At 53.7% G+C, this 19,816-nt stretch overlaps 9 protein-coding genes across 9 annotated transcripts; 6 read left to right on the plus strand and 3 right to left on the minus strand.

Annotated features, from left to right (window-relative positions):
• Window positions 1-36: 36 nt before the first annotated feature.
• On the plus strand, window positions 37-2,805 carry PG985_010867 (uncharacterized protein; the record flags this gene model as incomplete). Its single annotated transcript, XM_066830634.1, has 4 exons — window positions 37-702; window positions 748-1,769; window positions 1,890-2,090; window positions 2,400-2,805. The coding sequence occupies 4 exons, from the start codon at window positions 37-39 to the stop codon at window positions 2,803-2,805; spliced, it is 2,295 nt and encodes a 764-aa protein (XP_066681316.1).
• Window positions 2,806-4,289: 1,484 nt separating this feature from the next.
• PG985_010868 (uncharacterized protein) lies at window positions 4,290-5,021 on the plus strand (the record flags this gene model as incomplete). Its single annotated transcript, XM_066830635.1, has 1 exon — window positions 4,290-5,021. The coding sequence occupies one exon, from the start codon at window positions 4,290-4,292 to the stop codon at window positions 5,019-5,021; it is 732 nt and encodes a 243-aa protein (XP_066681317.1).
• Window positions 5,022-5,105: 84 nt separating this feature from the next.
• PG985_010869 (uncharacterized protein) lies at window positions 5,106-6,326 on the plus strand (the record flags this gene model as incomplete). Its single annotated transcript, XM_066830636.1, has 1 exon — window positions 5,106-6,326. One exon carries the CDS (start codon window positions 5,106-5,108, stop codon window positions 6,324-6,326), a length of 1,221 nt encoding a protein of 406 aa, XP_066681318.1.
• A 983-nt stretch (window positions 6,327-7,309) lies between these two features.
• On the plus strand, window positions 7,310-9,408 carry PG985_010870 (uncharacterized protein; the record flags this gene model as incomplete). The annotated part of the gene is made up of 2 exons (XM_066830637.1): window positions 7,310-7,711; window positions 7,771-9,408. Coding segments are annotated over 2 exons (2,040 nt in total), but the record flags the coding sequence as incomplete, so codon positions are not given.
• A 1,055-nt stretch (window positions 9,409-10,463) lies between these two features.
• Window positions 10,464-11,936, plus strand: PG985_010871 (uncharacterized protein; the record flags this gene model as incomplete). Its single annotated transcript, XM_066830638.1, has 3 exons — window positions 10,464-10,485; window positions 10,635-11,821; window positions 11,892-11,936. The coding sequence occupies 3 exons, from the start codon at window positions 10,464-10,466 to the stop codon at window positions 11,934-11,936; spliced, it is 1,254 nt and encodes a 417-aa protein (XP_066681320.1).
• A 389-nt stretch (window positions 11,937-12,325) lies between these two features.
• PG985_010872 (uncharacterized protein) lies at window positions 12,326-13,195 on the minus strand (the record flags this gene model as incomplete). The annotated part of the gene is made up of 1 exon (XM_066830639.1): window positions 12,326-13,195. The coding sequence occupies one exon, from the start codon at window positions 13,193-13,195 to the stop codon at window positions 12,326-12,328; it is 870 nt and encodes a 289-aa protein (XP_066681321.1).
• A 1,713-nt stretch (window positions 13,196-14,908) lies between these two features.
• On the minus strand, window positions 14,909-16,099 carry PG985_010873 (uncharacterized protein; the record flags this gene model as incomplete). The annotated part of the gene is made up of 3 exons (XM_066830640.1): window positions 14,909-15,165; window positions 15,241-15,679; window positions 15,737-16,099. 3 exons carry the CDS (start codon window positions 16,097-16,099, stop codon window positions 14,909-14,911), a joined length of 1,059 nt encoding a protein of 352 aa, XP_066681322.1.
• Window positions 16,100-16,739: 640 nt separating this feature from the next.
• On the plus strand, window positions 16,740-18,449 carry PG985_010874 (uncharacterized protein; the record flags this gene model as incomplete). The annotated part of the gene is made up of 3 exons (XM_066830641.1): window positions 16,740-17,079; window positions 17,153-18,106; window positions 18,175-18,449. Coding segments are annotated over 3 exons (1,569 nt in total), but the record flags the coding sequence as incomplete, so codon positions are not given.
• Window positions 18,450-18,632: 183 nt separating this feature from the next.
• Window positions 18,633-19,400, minus strand: PG985_010875 (uncharacterized protein; the record flags this gene model as incomplete). Its single annotated transcript, XM_066830642.1, has 1 exon — window positions 18,633-19,400. One exon carries the CDS (start codon window positions 19,398-19,400, stop codon window positions 18,633-18,635), a length of 768 nt encoding a protein of 255 aa, XP_066681324.1.
• Window positions 19,401-19,816: the final 416 nt, after the last annotated feature.

Below are 19,816 nucleotides of genomic sequence, written 5' to 3' on the forward strand. Positions count from 1 at the left end.
CATTCTTGTCAGCCAGGGAGGCCATAACCGGGCATCATGTCGAGCGCCGGGAAGCTGGATATCGCCATTCTGGATGAGTTCAGGAAAACGTATTTCAATCATGTTCTCGTGGCTAAGCACCATGTGGATGAGATCCTACACATGCTCAACGACACCCAGACGGGGCTCAAGTCCAGAGAGATTCTACATATCCCGATCACCTCGCGAATGAAGACCCTGGAGTCCGCAGTACTGGCTCTGACGCGTCGCCAAGGGGTCCGCCACCGTCATGCCGAGCTGAAGAAACGCCTCGAGGGACATGGCGAGTGTTGGGATGAGTATTGGACCAAGCGCGGCCAAACACATCGCATCGATGACGTTGGCGCCTTTGAGAGGGTGGAAGAGATGTACAAAGCGCTCCACGACATTGGGGGCATCCGGATATGCGTATATTTCCCCCGAGACGTGGAGAGGGTCGTCGCCTTCCTCGTCGAGCACGGCGGGATTGAGGTCGAACGCGTAGTGCTGCGGGGTCAGGGGGTTGCCGCACCCGACATCGAAGCTCGCCAGCTGGAGCAGTATCTCGCCGGCAGAGACAGCGATGACTCTGAGCACAAGAGGAAGTGGAGGGAAGACGTTCGAGGCCTGCCCAACTACCGCGCAACCCACGTGATCGTGAAACTGGGAGGGAGCAGCCACGGGCCACAGGGAAACCCGATCGTGGTAGAGCTTCAGATTGCCACGGTGGTGATGCATGCTTGATCCCAGATCGAACACGACATAATCTACAAACCAAGCTTGGAGACCCCGGAGGAGGAACGACTGGTGGTGAAGGGGGTATTGGACACCTTCAACAACGTCGTCAAGACGGACGAGGCGGCCTTGACTCAGCTGGACAACTATAGGAGCCTCAAAGCGAAGCAAAGGAGTAAAAACCAGCTGGACCTCGCAGATACTGCATTCGAGTTGGGCATTTTTCTCTTCAATGTTTGCCGGGCCAATTCGCTCAGCTCCCTGATTGAGTCAACCTCGGGCACGTACAGTTGGACCTACCTCGACCAACTATTCGACGTCCTGCGCGCTACCAACGAGCATCACAGACTAAAGCTCCAGAAACTCCTGGAGAGCTTGATCAGGAGAAAAGGCACCAGCTCTCCGTCCATAAACCGCGACCTGCCACTACACCTCTTGAGGGAGGTCTACGAAGTTGCCGACAAATCCTCGCACACTGGACAAGTCACTATTGCCGAAGCAGCAAAACAGTGGAAGGTCCATCATCGGGCTCTGGCAGTGCAGGCTATGTGTTGCCTTAACCTTGCTGGTTACCTAGGCATCGAGGACGACTTCATAGCAGCTATCAGCGAATCTCTCCCGCCCATGGACAAACGCCCTTCCTTGATCGACATACTGGACTTTGTACACCCACATCACCCAAGATTGAACACTCGCATGCATGACGAAATCGTTCAGTTTTGCAACGCCTTTCTAGACTGGGCGAGACTGGAACGCGGCGCTCTCAGGGGCAATCCAACGAAGTTGGCCCTTCTTCAAATGCCCATCTTACTGGCTGAAATTGGTTTTAGAGTACTCGAAGCACGGCCCAGCAGCGATAGAACTGAGCACCCGCTCATCGTCCCATTCTCATTGTGTCAATTGTTGGCAGACGACGATACGACGCAATGGGTTCCTCCACTGCTCAGCGAAGTCCGCGACTCGAGCAGAACCGCGCGCCACGGGTTGGGACAAGACGCAGACCACCGCGAAGCGTCCCCCTTATTCTTGCAGTTCAGGTATGATAAACGGTCGCGGGTATATCAAAAGGACGAGATGCAGAGTGGGAAGTTGGGGCAGCGGCTCCTGTCTTCCAGGCCTGATTCGATTGACTCGCACTCATGCTACTTCGTTCCTAGCAAGTCCGATTCGAGCAGCAACTTGCCAACTTGGGTATATGTTAAGAGCCAAGACCAGAAAAGAAACTGGAGGCTAAAGAAGCTTGACCTGAGAGTCGGAGAGAAATGTCCAGATATTGAGAGCAGGTGGAGGGGCAACCTGAGAAGATTCCAGGAACTCAGCGAGACCGCCGGGCGAATGGAGCCGGGATGTGAACTGACGTACAAGACCACCCACAACCAGAACAAAGGCGATAGGCATCCCACCGTGGAGTTCTGTCTCGGGATCAGCGATAATATGTTCTGCTTGCTGGCCTGCCAAGATAGGCTATGGATCAGGAACCTAACCCATGGTGAGACGGTAGACATTTCCACCATCTTACCTAAATTGTGAATGTATGACGATATTAGATGTACCGCAGGTTTTAGTACAGGTAGATGAAGGCAATAACCCTTGTTTCAAATCGCTCAACACGTGTTATGTATCGATTGGTCACTCACCATATTGTTACTGTCAAACGTCCAATGTAGATCAGACATCAAGCCAAACCCTCTCAGCCGAGACCGAATCCATAGATCCTCTCCTCTCGGAACGAGGACCCTTCTCCTCCGTGAACAAATTTATAATATCCCACCGATCCCTCGCCACCGCCAGATCCACCGGCGTCCGCAGCCGCTTATTCTCGAGCCGCGGGTCCAGCCCGAAGTCGCAGCGCAGCATCTCGAATGTCGCCGCGAGCTCGCTCAGGGGGCCCCTCTGCCGGAAGTAGCAATAGACGTCAAAGCCGTCGGCCCTACACGAAGCGACCACGTGCAACAGCGACGACCCCTCCTCGTCGTCGACGCAGTGCCAATCCACCCCGGCGTCCCGGAAGATGGCGAGGACGTCGGCGTCCGTGTGCGTGACCATGATGTCATCCTCAACCGCCACCTCTGACTCTCTACTCCTCATTTCTCTCGTCGTCTCCGCGGCACCCATGTTTCATACTCATTTTTCCTCTCCCACCCCGAGGCCATGAAGGCGTGCATGGGCGTCTTGCCCCGCTGATTGCGTGCGTTGATGTCCAAACCCTTTTGAAAGCCGACGCTTCGCGCAACCAATACCCAGTGCCGGGTACGTGGCTGTCATCTCTAAATGGCGGATCTTCTCTCTGCTAGAGAGGGCTCTGAGGAGAGGGGTTGTAAGGGAACCGCGCGAGTACCGATTGCACCGATTTCAAAGTCGTCCATGTCGAACACGTCAGCGATGTTTCCACTTTACGATTCCATTTTGATCGAAGTATTAATCGTGGAATTTCTCGAAACATTCCATTGCAGGATTGTAGACTCCAACCTGGATATAAGTGGTAAGGGGACATGGCTTTGGATATATGTCGCCAGTGGGCATAGAAGTAGTGATGGCAGTTGGCTAAGATCTTTAAGCTCCAGCTACAGGGGTTATCGGGGCCTAGTCTTTGGGGTCAGGCCTTAGTTTCCACCTGTGGCTGCCGAAACAACCCGCAAAACGGGCCTTCCTCGTCATTATCCGCTTTGTCCCGGGTCTTGCTTACCCCTTTCGTATGTCCCTTGTCGACCACCACCGGGGATGTGCGCATAAGCTCATTTTGATACTGGGTGTCTGGTCGGTGAACAGACGGTGGAAAGAGCCATCGTATTGTGAGGGCTTGCGGTTCATAGCAATTGCCATGCATCCCAGGGCAATGCTCAGCTGAGCTGCTTCCGTTTCATTGTAGTTGACGTGTTGGCCTATGTGTGTTGTGTTGCGGTAAGTATATTGTAGAGGGCCGGGTATCTTCAAGCACAACAATCAATCCATTCCGAATAGCTTCGTAACAATCCCACGCACTCGATCAGCGGCGAGCATTCACTCTACTCTAGTTAGCTTTTTGGATCCTCCTCTTTTTTGGAATTCCTTCAAAAGTTCGCCTGCAGAACTTACGACATTTATTTCCCATCCGAACCGGTCAATTGATTCCCAGCGTTTCCCAAACCGCCGTGACTTGATCGCAGCCAAACACCATCCTCTTGCAATCCTGCTTCTTAAGCGGATCTACCTTGCCTTGTCTTCACGAGCACAACGACATCCACAAAAGTTTCTCTGTTCTACCTGAGCAGACCGGCTTTTGTCGACGCTAACTTCCATCACCTGTCACGTGGCCGCCTATAACAACCACAGTCCACAGACTGACAAGGTAAACCGCTTTCTTTCTTCTCGTTTGATGAATGCACTTTAGCAATTTGACCTTGTGCTGTGTCATCGATACATCAGTCCTTTGGGAACAAATTTGCTGACATGCCAGACGTGCAGGCTCATCATCAAGATTCTCTTGGCTCTTTCATACCCAAGCGAACCAGCGCCTATACGATCGTCAACTTTCGTTAATGCAGAACTCCAATCTGCGTGAAAAAAGCGAGGGCATCATGTCTTCTCTAGCTGAAACGAGCAAGGCCATACGTGGCAGAGCCCGCAACCTGTCGATCAAGACCGGCACCTCTAGCAGCGGTTCCGTTCATTCAAGTGAAACAGACGACACCTTTTCGACCGGAAGCTTCGTCCACGTCTCCAAGCCGTCTTCCAGTACGGCAGAGCCGGGCTCGAAGAAGATTGAGGCATTGTTGAACACGGACTGGCGGACCAACCGCCGGCCGAGAGCTGACACATTCGACCCTCCCAAGAGCGCGGTTCTTCCAAAGCCGAAAACCTCTCCCAAGCCTGTACTGCGTATTGATACAACGCGTGTCACCTGTGACAGAATCAAAGATTCGCCTGTCGACCCTGACTTCATCCACTCAGCCCCTGCAACGAAGAAGGAGTTTGCCCTCGCAGATGATGCGGAGAGCCGAAGTACCCACGAGACTCATGAGTTGCAGCCCAGCTCCGGCAGCTCGTTTGGTACAGACTCAGGCAGTTCGTTTGGCGTAGACTCGGGCAGCTCGTTTAGCGTTTCCGCCGATCTGTCTGATCTGATCACACAGAATCCCAGAATCAAGGACTCTCTGAGCTTTCTTCGTCATGCTGGCGACATCAGCTTCTCCCCGACCATCAAGGTGACACCGGCTGAATGCTCAGAGGGTGGCTTGCAGACGCCGGAGTATCCTCTGGCCAATATGAAGAAGGTAGAGGAAGGGCAGAAGTTCATCACACAATCTTAGGAAAGCTTGGTGAAGTACTTGGACGCCCTCTCCCTTCGAGATGATACGACAGAGGCCCCAAAACTTGATGCTGATCAGGCTGTCATGCAAGATCCTGCAATCTGTAGCATGAAGATTGCTGGCAAGGAAAAGGTCAATTCCCCACCACGCAGCACACCACCACCGGCGGAGCAGAGTCGCTACAATGCCTTGATTGCAAAGCTCAACAAACGCGGCGCATTTGATCCGATCGAAGATGTTGCCAAGCGACGCCATTCCAAGTCTGACGGTCAGCTTGACATGCCCTATAATGCGGTCTCCTCCAAGGCAGGGTCAACCCTCAACCCCAAGGCCTCCGAGTTCACCGTATCAGAGTTCCCGAAGCAACATCCTGCAACATTCAGCCAACCCAGCGCACCGATAGCCGGAAGACCTTCGGTATTAGATTTCTTTGACCCGACCAAGGACTCCCCCCAAGTGCCCGACCTCAACCCCAAAGCCATCGATGATTTGCGTGCTTGGGGTCGCGTTTTCCTGGACTTGTTAGACGCAATTTCCCACGACGAAGGTCAGAAGGAAAAGTTAATGAACAGCCTGGGAGATGTAAGATTCCCCCCAGGCCTCCTTCCACCGCCAGCTTTGCAGCCCAATTTGGCCAACCTGCAGCAGCAGCCTCCTTCTGAATGGCCGATCCCTCAGAGTGCGCAGCTACTCCCAGGTATGCAACCAATTCCTGGGTGTGAGGAGTTCATGCCTCCTGTCCCCGCCGGGCTTTGCAATGACATGAATGCGTATCTACTTGCGGCTCGAGAGGTTTGTCCTCCGACACAGGCTCTCGGTCACGCAGGAGGACATACTGCGGCCGTGCCCCCTCCCATTGGATTGCAAGCTCCCGGCGGATTGCAAGCAAACTTGCAGCCCAATGCTCCGTTTGCCCCCCAACCTGGCATGGCCCCGTTCCCGATTAGCCAGGCGCCGCCCATGCAGGCCGTGAACAGACCAGTGTCCAACATGCCGCAGCAGCCAGGCTTGAATGGTCCCCATAACAGTGGCGCATCGCGTTCCAACGCTTATCCACACGGTTTTGGGCCTACACCCGTCTCCAAACCTAAAGGCCCTCCTCGGCCAAACGACCCGAGGTGGTGCAAGCAGCAAATGATGTACGAGGCATACCTCGAGTGGCAGCGAAGCACCGATACCGGTTATCACAAGAAGTGCAAGGACCGCCAGGCCAAGAGAGCCGAGCGACAGCGGGGTGGCAAAGACCGACAGAAGAACGAGGCGGAGAGATTTTCCAGCGAGGGAGCCGTGGGGGTTTCGATGTAACTTCTGTCGCCGCCGTTCATTATAACATCAGCGCGCGTAACAGCCAGGTAAACCATCACAATATCGATAGAGTGACGGGTGGCATGGTGCCTGTCTGTTGGCATCGCGATTGGGATATCCCGCCCGGTATTGATGAGGTTACGGGGAGCAGGGTATGATGGTGTTGACAACACCACACATCTCTTATGAGCCGTACCAATGTTGCATTTTCTGGTGGCTGGTGGCGATATCTTCAGTCACAATGGCGTACACGAACAGTTCTGTTTACTGCGATTTTCATTAGTGATCCCATAGGACTTAGGACAGGTTGGGCCTTTTCAGCGTTGGACTCTGATGGATTGGTATTTGATCAGAGTCTGTCGTAACTTTGGTCATTTCTGAATCCATAAGTCGCTAGCATAGCCCTCAATTGATGAGATTTTGATAATGTAAACATTTTTCATGCCTCGTTATATCATGTTGTTGATGCGACTCATATCTGGTAGATAAGGATGAGTAGAAGGAGGGCGGAATTGCAATGGGGTTGCTTTTGGATGGAATGCTACAGTGCTAAACTCTTACAGTACGCTGTATTTGGCACTGTGGTGGCTCGTGTTGATGCCAGCAACAACATTCAGCCTCCAGCCCCACCATCAAATGCTCTTCAGTAACAGCTAAACACATGCACCAATGAGAACTGAGCGACTTCGAGGAGGAAGACTTGCGACTAGATCATATTCTGCACAGTTACAGGTAGTCGCACGGTTGAGCTTTTGCTCACTCCCTGCCGGTAATACCAGGAGCGACGGAAATCAGATGGGAAGCTGCTGTTACGCGGTGCTTCAGACTGCACCTTGAGACCTCGGGCACAACACCAAGGGTCGAGTCTTCCCCTACCTACATCCCAAAGAGCCTCCATCTCAGGTCTCTTATGCCGTTTTCTTGGTCAAATCATCACTTCATCTTCCGACTGGCGAGACTGCGTCGTTTGTCATTCTTTTAGACCGCCCGTCAACATGTCGACTCCAATGCGCCATGGACCCTCGCAACAGGGTCGCACACCGTCGCAAATGCCGGGTGCTGCTCCGACCCCTCCTGTATCTACTCCTTTCTCAGCAACCCAGGCTCATACTGCCTTTTCCCCTCCATCAGGTTCGCGTACGTCGCCGCAGCATGTTAAGAAGTCGCCTGCAACATCGTTCTCGCTTAAGCAGCAGTCATCCAATGATGGAGCCTCGGCCATGAATTTCGATAGCCCATCGGCGACTGCTGCTCTCGGCGCACTGGGTATGCACAACCCCCTTGAACTCAATCTTGATAACCTCAACATGGGCAACATGAACCTTGGTAAGTCAGAGGAGGAGGCCTATAAGAGGAAGATGGACTTCATAATAGAGACGATTAAGGTAAGTTGTGTCTATCTTGATCTCCTTTTCGCAAAGCGCCAAAATCTAATGATACACAGCGTGCCGCCAGACCCATGGTCAGTAATGAAGGCCTCGAACGCCTTGCCAGGGAGATTGGCCTTGAGTGTCTCTGGGAGGACAACCCGGCAGGTGGCCCTCATTCCAAGACCTTGGTCATGGCAGGTTCTGGTCTCGCGCTCGAGATCATCGTCACCAACCACGTCGTAGAAAACGTCTCACTCACATATCCCGAATGCTCCGAGAACGCCCAGAAGCATGTTGGCAAGGCCGCCGACATATTGCTGAAGGACCTGAAACTGGCTGAGGGGCAAAGTCCTTTGACCAAGACACTTTTGGATTTCCAGCCCAACCTGGAGCGACTCGCAGCCCTCGACAAGCTAAGTGTCCTCCCTACACTGAACTGCTACGACGCAATTTCCGGCTTGTACGAAAGCTTTATGAAGCTACATGAGTGGGACATGCGAAAACTTCGAGAGGACCCTCCCAAAAACGAGGAGAATCTACCGGACAGTCGGCTTCAGGTGTACGCACTCTGTCTCCGTCACGGGTTTCCCATGATGCACGCCCGTGGCAAGATTGGATTGGTACTCGACTACTGGAAAACGTTACGAAGATTGCGTAGTATAGACGTCTACAAGGAGCAGTTGGGAATCACCACCTGGGGTATGCTCATTGAGTGCGCGCCCCGAAACGACATGATGCATATCCCGGGCGTCCGGGTCTCGGAGAACTGGATCTCAGACGATGTGGAGAAGACACAGAACCTGACTAGTGATGACATGCTGCTGCAGCAAACATCAGGTTATGTGCTAGACTGGCAAGAGCCGGAAATGATTTTTCTGCCCCCAGGAGACGAACCCAAATCGGAAGCAGGCATGGGCGTACAAACAGGCCCCAAAATCCCGGATGTCATCTTCACTGCCACATTTGACCCCCCTGTGGTCGTTACGACGGCTGCTGCTGCTCATATTTACAGTGTAGCTGGCATTCCCCTGCCCGAGTCGAGTGTCACATTTGATGCTATTGTCTTTCCGGTCGACCCTGCCAGTGGGTACGATCCCAGTGAGCCTCGTATCATCCGACGGTCCCAAGAACTCACCGCCATCAAGAGTCTCGACAACCCGGATGTCACCCATATGACAGGGCACAAGAACACGCTCTTCATATACAAGCCTGTCTATGGCCAGGTGCTCAGCAAAGTGCCTGTTCAGCATCCCCGGCAACTGATGGCCATGATGCCGGTTCTCCGGCAGTTTGCATTCCTATCTACTCTTCTCGCCAAGAGTTTCAAGGCCAAGCCAGGCTATAACGAAATCATGTCGGATGATCCGAATTGGAAGCCAACACCTATCATCCAGGATGATATTACAGGCTTGATGCCCAAGCTGCCCCTGCCACCCATCTCGCCAGATGTGAAGGCAAACCTGCCGGTGGACATTACGCTGACGGCGCATCCTATTCCTCAACTCCTGATTGTGTTCCCATTCAAATCTCGGACGGCTAATATCACTCTCGAGATTGGATTGGGGGGTCGAGTTCACATTGTATCACACAACGATGTGTTCCAGGATCAAGGAGAAGTGCTAGATAAGGCTTGGGCCGAGAGAAGGCTTGAGATTTCCGAGGACATCGGGTGCTGGATTGAGACGATCCGGATGCTGCTTGGAAAAGAGTAGAGATAGAGAGTTACATACTATAGACCGGCAAGGTTTTATTCCTTAAGCAGACCTAGGAAGTTTCGAGGGGGGTAAACCATCAGATGATACCCCAGGTTTTGTTTTTTTCGTTGGCGTCAAGACGGGCACCCGAGTTTTCGCATTATGAACAACGGTCAAGTAGGATATTGACAAGTAATTCTTTATCAAACTATGTCGAGTGTGTGTCAGGGACTTCAAACTTGAATGATGTCTTCGTATTTGCTTTCCTATGAAAGAGATGCCGTTTCAATCCCACAGCGGGGCCAATGGCAGGCGAAAGCGCCCAGCGGGTCCCGCCGACAAGCCGAGCGTCTTCTAAGCGCCGCCCAGTTTGAGAGAAAGAAATACCAACCAATAGCTGCCATTGGCCCCCAATTTGTTCCAGTCTTCAGTTCGCCCAACATCCCAAATGAGCCCAGTGGCGCCCGCTGCTCAATTTAGCCATCCTGGGCAGCCTGGGACCCTCGCACCGAAGACCGTTCCTGATTGAACGGTTGGCTGGGGAAAGATGACTGTTGGGTTCAAACGAATCGACGCGGCACTGCACTCCCTGCAGGAAGCCGAATTGGCTACTGCAGTGCAGTGGCGTGGCGAGGAAAGGCGACTTTCCCGCCCGTGTCTGCAGGCCATCGGCTGGCTCTCCCACCATGAGGAAGTTCCCTCCCTTTCTCTAGTGAGCCGATAATTCGGTCTTCGTCTTTCTCGTTCTTTAGTTTGCTTCCCACCTAGATTCGGCCCTCTTGCGACTGCAGAACGAGTGTTGCGCATTGCACAAGTTATCAATCAGTTTCCGGGAGACATCCTACAGGCTGGTATCGCCAAGCTGTGTAAGTGCGGGGTCCTTTCCTGGAGTACACGGCACAGCACGCACAGCATACGGAGATCGACCGAATGTCGATGATGCATTTGCTTACGCCCGCTCTCTGGTGAACGATAGCTAATCTGGAGTTGTAGCCATCCGTATAGAGGCACCAGGAACTCTTGACGAAGCTTCTTCCTATACATTGGCATATTTGCGCCAAAGTTGAAAGACGATGTCGGGTCAATACTACCCTCGTATGTTTCCAATCGGTCGTCCAACAATACCTCAAATCCGCAATACTAACATTCAGCAGCTCCTCCTGGCACGGCTGTTTCGGGTGCAGGTATGGAAACAAAGCTTTACATACCGAATGTTTAATTCCCGACTAACCATGAAATTGTAGGCCAGCAGAAGAGCTACCCTCTTCCACCGACCTCGCCGCCGGCGAACCAGACCAAATTCTACCCTCCGCCGCCCGGCACCCCGAGTTTTGCGCCGCCGGGCGCTCAGCATTACCCGTCACCGCCGCCTCAGCAGCAACAGTCATATAACCCGCCGCCTCAGCAATCATACCAGTCACCTCCTCCACAGTCGTATCCGCCGCCTCCCCAGCAGAGCGGAACCCCTCAGCCGCCGTCGCAATCGAGCACGCCCTCCTACCCGCCGCCGCCCCAGGCCCAGGCACAGCCCAACTATGCGCAACAACAGCAACACATAAACCTGCCCATGCGCGATGGCAATGGCATAACACCACCGCCCGGCAAGCTGCCGGGATACGATGGGTCTTCCGAGGCCGGTTACCCGCAGGAGAAGATGCGTTCGGCACAGGGTAGCGTAGACCTCTCGCGTCGGTCCTCGGCCATGAGCTCGCAAGCTCCCCAGCAGCAACACGCCGTGAACATGCACGCGGGCGCACCGCCGCCGGGCCAGTTTCAGGGCGTGCAGAGCACTGCGGGCGACGATGTGGGCCAGTTCAACGGCGGGTCGTACCGCATCAGCCACCGCGACTCCAACAGCATCATCACGCTGCAGCTGGCCATGGGCTGCCCCTTGGACGCGAAACCCGGTGTACTCATCGCCATGTCGCCCACGGTCACGCTCAAGGGCGAATACAAGTTCAACCTGAAGCGCATGATCGCGGGAGGCGACATTGGCCATTCCACCTTTATCGGCCCCGGCGAGGTGCTGTTCGCGCCCGGCATGCTGGGCGACATGACGACGATCCGCCTGCGCGGCGACGAGTCGTGGAGCGTCGGCAAGGACGCCTACGTCGCCAGCACGCAGGGCGTGGTGAAGGACTACAAGCGCCAGGGGCTGGGCAAGGCCATGTTCTCGGGCGAGGGCCTCTGGGTTTACAAGATTACGGGCGTCGGCCTGCTGTGGATCACGTCCTTTGGCGCCATCATCCGCAAGGACCTCGCGGAGGGCGAGAAGTATATCGTGGATAACGGCCACCTTGTCGCCTGGAACACCAAGTACATTATGGAGCGCGTCGCGTCGGGCGGCATCATGGCCGGCTTCGCTAGCGGCGAGGGCCTGGTGTGCAAGTTTACGGGGCCCGGGACTGTTTTCCTGCAGACGAGGAACCCGGTAAGTTCCGATAATAACCGGCCCTTTGACGTCTTGTGTTACATGTTTACTAATGGTTTGTGTGTTGCAGCGAGCTTTCAGCGCCTATATGACGGGCAATGCCGCGCCACCTTAGAGGTGAGGATTTACCGTACGAGTTTGACGTTATGATCTTGGTAATACCAGATTGGATCATGGTCCTATTACTCCCTATAGGATTGTAAAGTGTATTTTTTGACTATGGCGTGTGCTGGCTTAGCCACGCTGTTCTTTTATCCCCTGTCTAGGCTTAGCAGGCGAATTCACGGTTTTCGGTGTTGCTGTTCTTCTTTGAAAATTTGGAACCAAATACCTAGCATCGAATTTATTAAGATACCACGCTTATTGTTACCTATGTTCATGGGTTTGCAAATCAAAGTCCCAAGGCCGGCGTAGTGCAGAGTGACCATTAATTCGACGGTATCACCAACTATTTTCAAGCTTTTTATTCACAATCTGGGTATATCTCTCTCACACCAACCTTGCCTAGTCCGACTTCGACTTGTCCGAGCTGCTGGGGTAGCCCTGCCGCAGACTCTGGTAGTCCAGCGCTTCCCACGCCCAGATGGTCTGCCCGCTGACGAGCAGCAGCTCCTCGAGCCCGCCGCCGAGGCCCTCGCGGATCATAATCTCCCCGCCCTTCTTGCCGTTCAGCCCGCCGCCGCTGAGGAGCCGCGCGTAGACTTTGGACTCGTCCTGGCCGGCGACCACGCACTTGTACACGGTCGCGCCGAACATGGACATGTCCTTGCGCCAGATGTACTCGACCGCTTCTCCCTGTCCGTCTTCTGAGGAGCCGATGGCGGTGCTGAAGCGCCAGTCGCTGGGCTGCGTCCAGCTCTTGTCGCGGTGCAGCTTGATCCCGCCCTCCTTCTGGTTGGCGGCCGTGGGCTCGCCCAGCCCGATCGTGCAGTGGCGCCACGGGAACAGCTTCAGCCGGCCCCAGGCCACGACCGGCCCGCTCTTGTCCGACGTCGCCTGCCGCCGCAGCAGCATCTGCGGCTTCATGCCCATGGCCAGGATGTCGCTCTGCATGTAGTACTCGGCCGTCGTGTCCTGGCGCTTGCCGCGGTGCAGCAGCGTCGAGAGGCGGGACGTGGTGTAGTACATGTTGTACTTGCGGAGGCGGTCCTCGGTGTCGTCGCCGGCGGATAGGAGGGGGCTTTCCGTGTTGGTGGTGTAGGTGCTCGCGACGGAGAGCCGTTTGTTGTCGGCGTCCTTGGGGCCGGCGGCTTCCACTCGGGCGACGGCTTCGGACAGGGCGGCGCGCTGGTCCTCCGTGTAGGGGGGCGGGGCATCTTCCTCTGCTGTCGCCGTCGCCGCCGCCGAGGCTTGCTGTTCTTTGGTGGTTGACATGGTCACTTGGGCCAAATGGGAGAGGAGTAGGTGGGGTTCGCAGATAGAAGGAGGTTGTAGGTAATTGCGATTGCTGCCCTTTGGTCTTGTTATCAGGTTTTAATCAGAGGATTTGGGTGGAGGTAGATACTGAATATTTACTTTTGCTTACTTCATGCGAGAACGAAAACAACTTCTTATATGTGAACTTGGCAATGCTTTATTGGGACCCCAAGGCAGTGACAGCTATTCAGCCTCTTGCAGATTTGCTTACATCTGCTGCCACCTTACTACCTACCTAACCTAACCACATACTTACCCTCCGACGATCCATTTTAGTGGTGGCTCAGCTGCACAGCAGAGCTCCGGTTTTGTTCTAGATATGCTAAATGACACCATACTGGCATGTGGACGGACCAAAACTTTGTGACTACTATAAATAAAAAGCCGGTAGAGGTAAAGATTGCCAAGTGTTATTGCCCAACATGGGGAATAGTGGACAAACGGGCCCTGTCAGCACTAACGTTCCGGCGCCCTTGGTGGAGACCAGGCGGGGATTGGTCGCCGAACTGCCTGTCATCCGAGGTCCATCCGCTGCCGTTGGGTCTGCATTAGCCCAGTCAACAGTGGGCTGGGCAGGTATTAAAAACAGTAAGCAATGCATTTTAATTATTATGCACCATATGCATACATGAGTATTGTCTTGCAGTAGGGAAACTAAGTGACACAAAGCCTTCCTTACTTGCATTAATGCATTGAGTTTTTGACAGGTCCGAAAAAGAATACGGCGTTTGCAGACTTGCCCCGAGAAGGAGCCAATGAAAAACCAACTTTCTTCTCAGCTCACGAAACTGCCGACATGAGCGCGCTTCCCAAAAAGGGTAAAACGAAGTCACAAAGTCCAAGCCGCTGCGATTACTACGAGTACTACTCCTCCTTATTGGCGGACTTGGAGGTGTTATTGGTTTGAGTCGTCTGAGGATGTCGATAATCACAATTGCCTAATCCGACACCGTGCCCTGCATTGCTCCTTCTCAACAAACTAGCGACGTTGTCCGGTCACGATCTTCCTTTCTACCCAGAAACGAAGTCTAATGAAGAGGCAATGAGTAATAATCATTCCTCTTAAGTTGCCACACATTATAAGGAAGTGATCAAGTCTGGTGACTCGCGACTCGATGGCGTTCAGATTCTCCAGTCACATGAAGTGCGCTCGAATTTCGTTTCCAAGGACTATCTACGTTCACGAGTCTTTGTCGTCCGCCGCCGTAGTTGACTGATCAGCTTGCTCCGTAATAGCGGTTGGACCAACTCGTGTTGAACCCCATGTGATCGATGTTTTTTTTTATCATGGTATACAGCCCGGGCAGTATACTGATGCATGAATGTGTTGGAAAGGGGAAGAAAAGAGAATGAGAATGAGTAGAGAGAAAAGGATCAAAAAGCTCAGCCTGCGAGCTCGAACAGGCCTACGAAAACCCCCCGGGTAGGGTTTTGCTGACCCTTTCATTTTACGCTGCGCAGGCTCGTCAACCAGCAGAGCAACCAACTCGGCCATCAAGCCATGTTGGAGGGTCACTGACAGCTTTAGTTACAAGCAATCATATGTGCCATTTCGTATGTATTCATGGGAGACCAGCTTTCTTTCTTGGGAGTATCCCAGGTAAGATATAGGATGCCTTGGTTCTACCAACCGACTTGGGCCTTTTGACAACCAGTCGCATGATGACTATGCTATTGGCTGTCTGCCTGTGTCTCCGAGTACTGTAACTTCCCACGCATGCGTCGGTAATCATCCTGCTTCACTGGCTCATACTTGGGCGGATTGTTGGGACCTGCGCATTGCGGGATGCATTCGATGACTGCATCCGGATTTGGGCTAACAAAATATGGGATCGAGTACCTGGCCCGCGTCATCTGCTGTGTGGTTTCTGCTCGAGAGCTGTCCATTGGGGGCACAGTGACACGATGTAGTGTTGATTTCAAATAATCTGCAGATATATATGCATCAGCGTAATCACTCAGCGGTAACAACTGCAACAACAGGATGCGCAGTTCGACCTTACCATTACTCCAACGCATCAGCAAATCGCCAACATTCATCACCAGAGCATTCTTCACGGGCGTAGCGTCCATGAAAATCCCTGGGCTGTTGGGGTGCTCGACTTGCAAGCCCCCACATTCGTCCTGGAACAGGAGAGTGATGGTCCCCCAATCCGAGTGCGCTGGCATCCGCGCCACGGCATCGCTCGACAGCTTCTCAGTCTCAACAGGCGGGTAGTGCAGAAGTCGTAACTGGTTTCCATGGCCGTTGTGATATCGCAGAAAGTATTGATCGTCTTCTAGACCAATTCCTAAGGCCAGTGCGCTCAGCAAGTCCTTGCTGGCTTCGAAGCATTTCCAGTAGAAGGCCATCATGAAGTCACGAAAGCCGGGTAGCACCTCATCAGGTAGCCACACATTGGGCTGCGATTCAAGCTCTTCGCTACCGATCTCATAGCTCTCCTGCCAATAGTGTTAACGTCGAGTCCCATATTAACGGGGAACGAATAGGATGCTCACTTTGCAATCGGCTACCTTTCGCAGTTCAGCATCTGCGGCATTGGCGTCGTCTTCCTCTTTATGTATGTACTGTGAGACCTTCTCCAGTCCGGGCCAAGAGTAACCGCGGTGGACATAGGGACCAGGTGGGTGAGGCGCAAGCATCTTCTTATCTTGCGGCAGATCGAAGAGCCTCTTCGTCCAGTCAAATGACTGCTGTAGGAGATCATCGGGAACTCCATGGTTGACGATATAGACGAAGCCAACGCGGCGGCATGCTTCAGTCAATTCTTTGGCAATCTGTCTCCTTTCTGCGACTGACCCATTTGCCCATTTCTGGAAGTCAACGATGGGTATCGTATGGGAATTGGAAGTGTCGGCCATGGCGGATGTATAAGTTCCACTACTTCAAGATCCAATTGGTGGTGTACTCGGGGTATTGGTACTGTAATAAAAAGAAAGGATGGAAGGTTTAGCAGGTACGACTAACAAGCAAATCTTATGCAAGAGCGACCCGATCGATCAGATATGCCCCGCACATGTTCCGGAGCTCCTTCCCGCTCATACCTTATCAAACCTGCAAGCTGCCATTGCTGGTCACCATCGCCAAAGGGACCGTCTGCATGATGCTGACAGGCCTATGCGATAAGGATAGCAGATGCTGGGCTCGATCATGCAGTAACCCTGAAGTCAGTAAGCACCCCTACCAGCACTATCAGATAAGTGAAGTCGTCGGGCTGCCACCGACATCTTTAGAACAGCACCTATATTGGTGATGGGATGCTCCGGTGGTCTAAACGTTTCAGCTTTTTCAAACCAATCATCTCGTTGTGAAAGTCTGAATGAATATTGAAGTGTCGGAAATGGATCAATTCAAGGCCCAGAGCCGGATGGCAAGATGGGCGAAAAGGCTGGAATGTCCAGTAGACGACGATGCCAATTACAGAAACACCTTCTGGTGTAACCGAGATCTGATCCCGATTCCCGAGGACCGGAGAACGTGGACTTGGCAAGGTTTCGCAGGATACTGGGTCATCTGCGGGCAAGACTCACTCTGACCCCTTTCACTGCTTGCTGGCTGACATCGTTCACGTATAGTATCAACACCTCGGCGTGGACGGCAGGAGCATCCCTATTGTCCCTCGGCCTGAGCGCAACGCAAGCGATAGGATGCGTGGTCGGCGTAGCTCTGATTGCAGCATTGGTCGCCGTACTCGCGGGCTGGCCGGGAAGCCACTTATACCTCGGGTTCACGGTGCTCTCGCGAGCATCGTGGGGCATGCGCGGGGGCTTCTGGCCTGTATTGAACCGTATTATGACGGCCTGTGTCTGGATGGGTATCCAAGCGTACTGGGGTGGGCAAGGTAATTAAGATGCTATTTGTCTCTGCTCTCCTACCGGATGACCCCGGGCACGCGTTGACTTCTTGATTATTAGCCGTCAAGATCATGTTACGCGCGATCATCGGAGCTCCCTTCGTTAATTTACGGAATACACTCCCAACTTCGGCAAATACGGACACGGCCTCCTTGATCTCGTTCTTTGTCTTCATTGTTATATTTCTACCTTTACCCATGATTCCTCCTGAGAAGCTGCAGTTACCCTTTAGAATCACCTTTGTCATGATAACAGCGACCTTATTCGGCATGTTGGGTTGGTCGGTGCATGCTGCCGGCGGTGCCGGCGCACTTATGAGCACACCTTCTACTCTCTCCGGATCCGCTTTGAGCTGGAATGCGGTCTACGGACTGCAGTCCTTTCTCGGGGCACAAGCGTCCGGCTGCCTGGGTCAGTCCGATTGGACTCGCTATGCGCGACACCCCAACTCCGCCCTGTTCGGGCAAGCCGTGACCGCTCCAATCTTTATAGTCGTCACGGCGGTCTGTGGGATCATCATCACGAGCGCCGCGGCCACGATCTATGGGGAGTACATCTGGAACCCCTTGGAGCTGTTATTGACAGCCCAGGGCCGCTCTATGTCGCCCGGCGCCCGAGCGGGAACCTTCTTCGCTGGCCTGGGCTTCTTGACGGACCAGCTGGCGTTGTGCCAGATGCTGAACGGCATCAGCACGGGGATGGATATGGCGGCGCTGTGCCCCAAGTGGATTAACATTCGCCGGGGCTGCTACGTCTTGACGGTCATCGCGATTGCTATCCTGCCTTGGAATTACGTGACCAACCCCAGTACCTTCATTACCGTCCTCAGCGGCTGGAGCGTGTTCATCAGCCCCATGACGGGCATTGTCGTGAGCGATTACTTCCTTGTGAGGAGGGGCGAGTATCATATTGGAGATTTGTATCTTGGTAATAGCAGGAGCGCGTATTGGTACACTTGCGGGTTTAATTTCCGCGCATTTGTTGCTTGGGCTTTGGGAACAGGTCCATTGCTCCGTAAGTCTACCGGTCAACTACGTATTCTCTATTTTCCTTGATCGATACTAATGCTGATGCATGTGTAGCCGGTTTCGTGCGCGCTATCCAAGCCGTATCCTCCGGCAATGGTTGGGACCATTTGTATCAGATATCCTACATATATGGGTTCTCTGCTTCACTGGTTATATACGCCTTGCTGTATGTTATTTTCCCACAGGAGCGCCAGCGCGGTACTTCCCCGTTCATACTTGAGTTGCATGCCGAAATGATCGATAGTGGACACAGGGGAAGCGATCTAGAAGGATCTGGACGTGTCACAGTCCAAGGGGGAGAAATGTACGAAGTCTTCTTCGTAATTTAGGAGCAATTAGATCCGTCTTAGGTTAATTTGGCCTCGTATCTAAATATTACCTTGGTGTTGATTAGACGAGAATCCTCTAAATTTCATTGATTCAAGTACGTCAGTTTCAATAAATGATCATTGCCAGAGATAGGAAAACAGATAGCAAAAATATTCATATCATGTAATCGACCAGCTCAACCCTCACTCCACCGTCTTCTCCTTCTCCGCGATGAGAAAGGAGTTGACCTCGTCGTCGCAGTCGGCTTTCTCGGACGGCACGAACCGCTCGACCCAGTGCTCCCGGACGACCAGCCCGCCCTTCTCCTCGAGCAGCGCCCGCCACCCGGCCCGCGTGAACAGGTACAGGAAGCAGTCGTCCCCCATGAACCGGGACGGGATCCCCCGCGCGAACCGCCCGTCCGCGTCGTACAGGGCGGGCCGCGTGCCCGGGAAGTCCTCGGCCGCCCCCATCATCAGCAGCGCCGCGCCGCCGGGCTCCAGCCAGTCTCGCCACCGCGATACCAGGGTCTCCGACTGCTCGCGCGACAGCTCGTAGAAGCTCGAGGTGGCGACGATGCCGCCGTACTTTTGGTCTTTTGAAGGAGGGGCCCAGTCGAGCAGGTGCGCGCAGTCGAAGACGCCGTGCGGGCTGGGTACCGCGGCGCGGCTCAGGCTCACCATGGTCGAGGAGAAGTCGACGCCGTGGACCTGGAAACCCCGGGCCGCTAGGGTGTGGGCGACGGGTCGGCCGGTGCCGCAGCCTAGGTCCAGCACGCGGCAGCCGGGGCGCAGGCGGGCGGTTAGCTTGTCGACGGCTTTTAGGAGGCCTTCGTTGTGGCCGTAGATGGTCTCGTAGTCGAGGCCCTTGGTGTCGAACCACTCCTTGGTCGGGACGTTGGGAGGGGCCGCGTGGTGGGGAGGTTCAGGGCCATCCGTTGAAGACGCACTAGGGGCGCCGGGGGAAGCCATGGAGTTCGGAATGGTGATAAACTTGATATAAACTTAGATCAAACGATTGACTAGAAAGTCGAGGGGAATTCAAGGCGTAATGCAGTGTATGTATTCAGGTCATCTATCAGTTCTAGTGTACACTTTTGGGCAGATTTGGTTGGCGACTGTTTACCAATGGGAATTGGTTGGAGGTGCTCGGTTGAGATACACGAGTATGTTAACCGCTTTTGCAGACCTGCATGTGCTACATATAATCATGACACACCTTCCTCCTACCCCAAGATTGGGATTAGATGCCATTGATACGAGATCGAACATGATGATACTTTCATGAGTTACAATAGGTTCCTGAATTGGAAAGTACTATGTGCGTCGTACAGTTCAGCCCCTCCCCCACCAGGTACGTCGAATAGCGTTTGTAACCTCTTGGTTTT

The sequence above is a fragment of the Apiospora marii genome, assembly GCF_038362585.1.
Source record: "Apiospora marii strain CBS 49790 chromosome Unknown utg000007l_segment0_segment0, whole genome shotgun sequence".
Lineage (NCBI taxonomy): Eukaryota > Fungi > Ascomycota > Sordariomycetes > Amphisphaeriales > Apiosporaceae > Apiospora > Apiospora marii.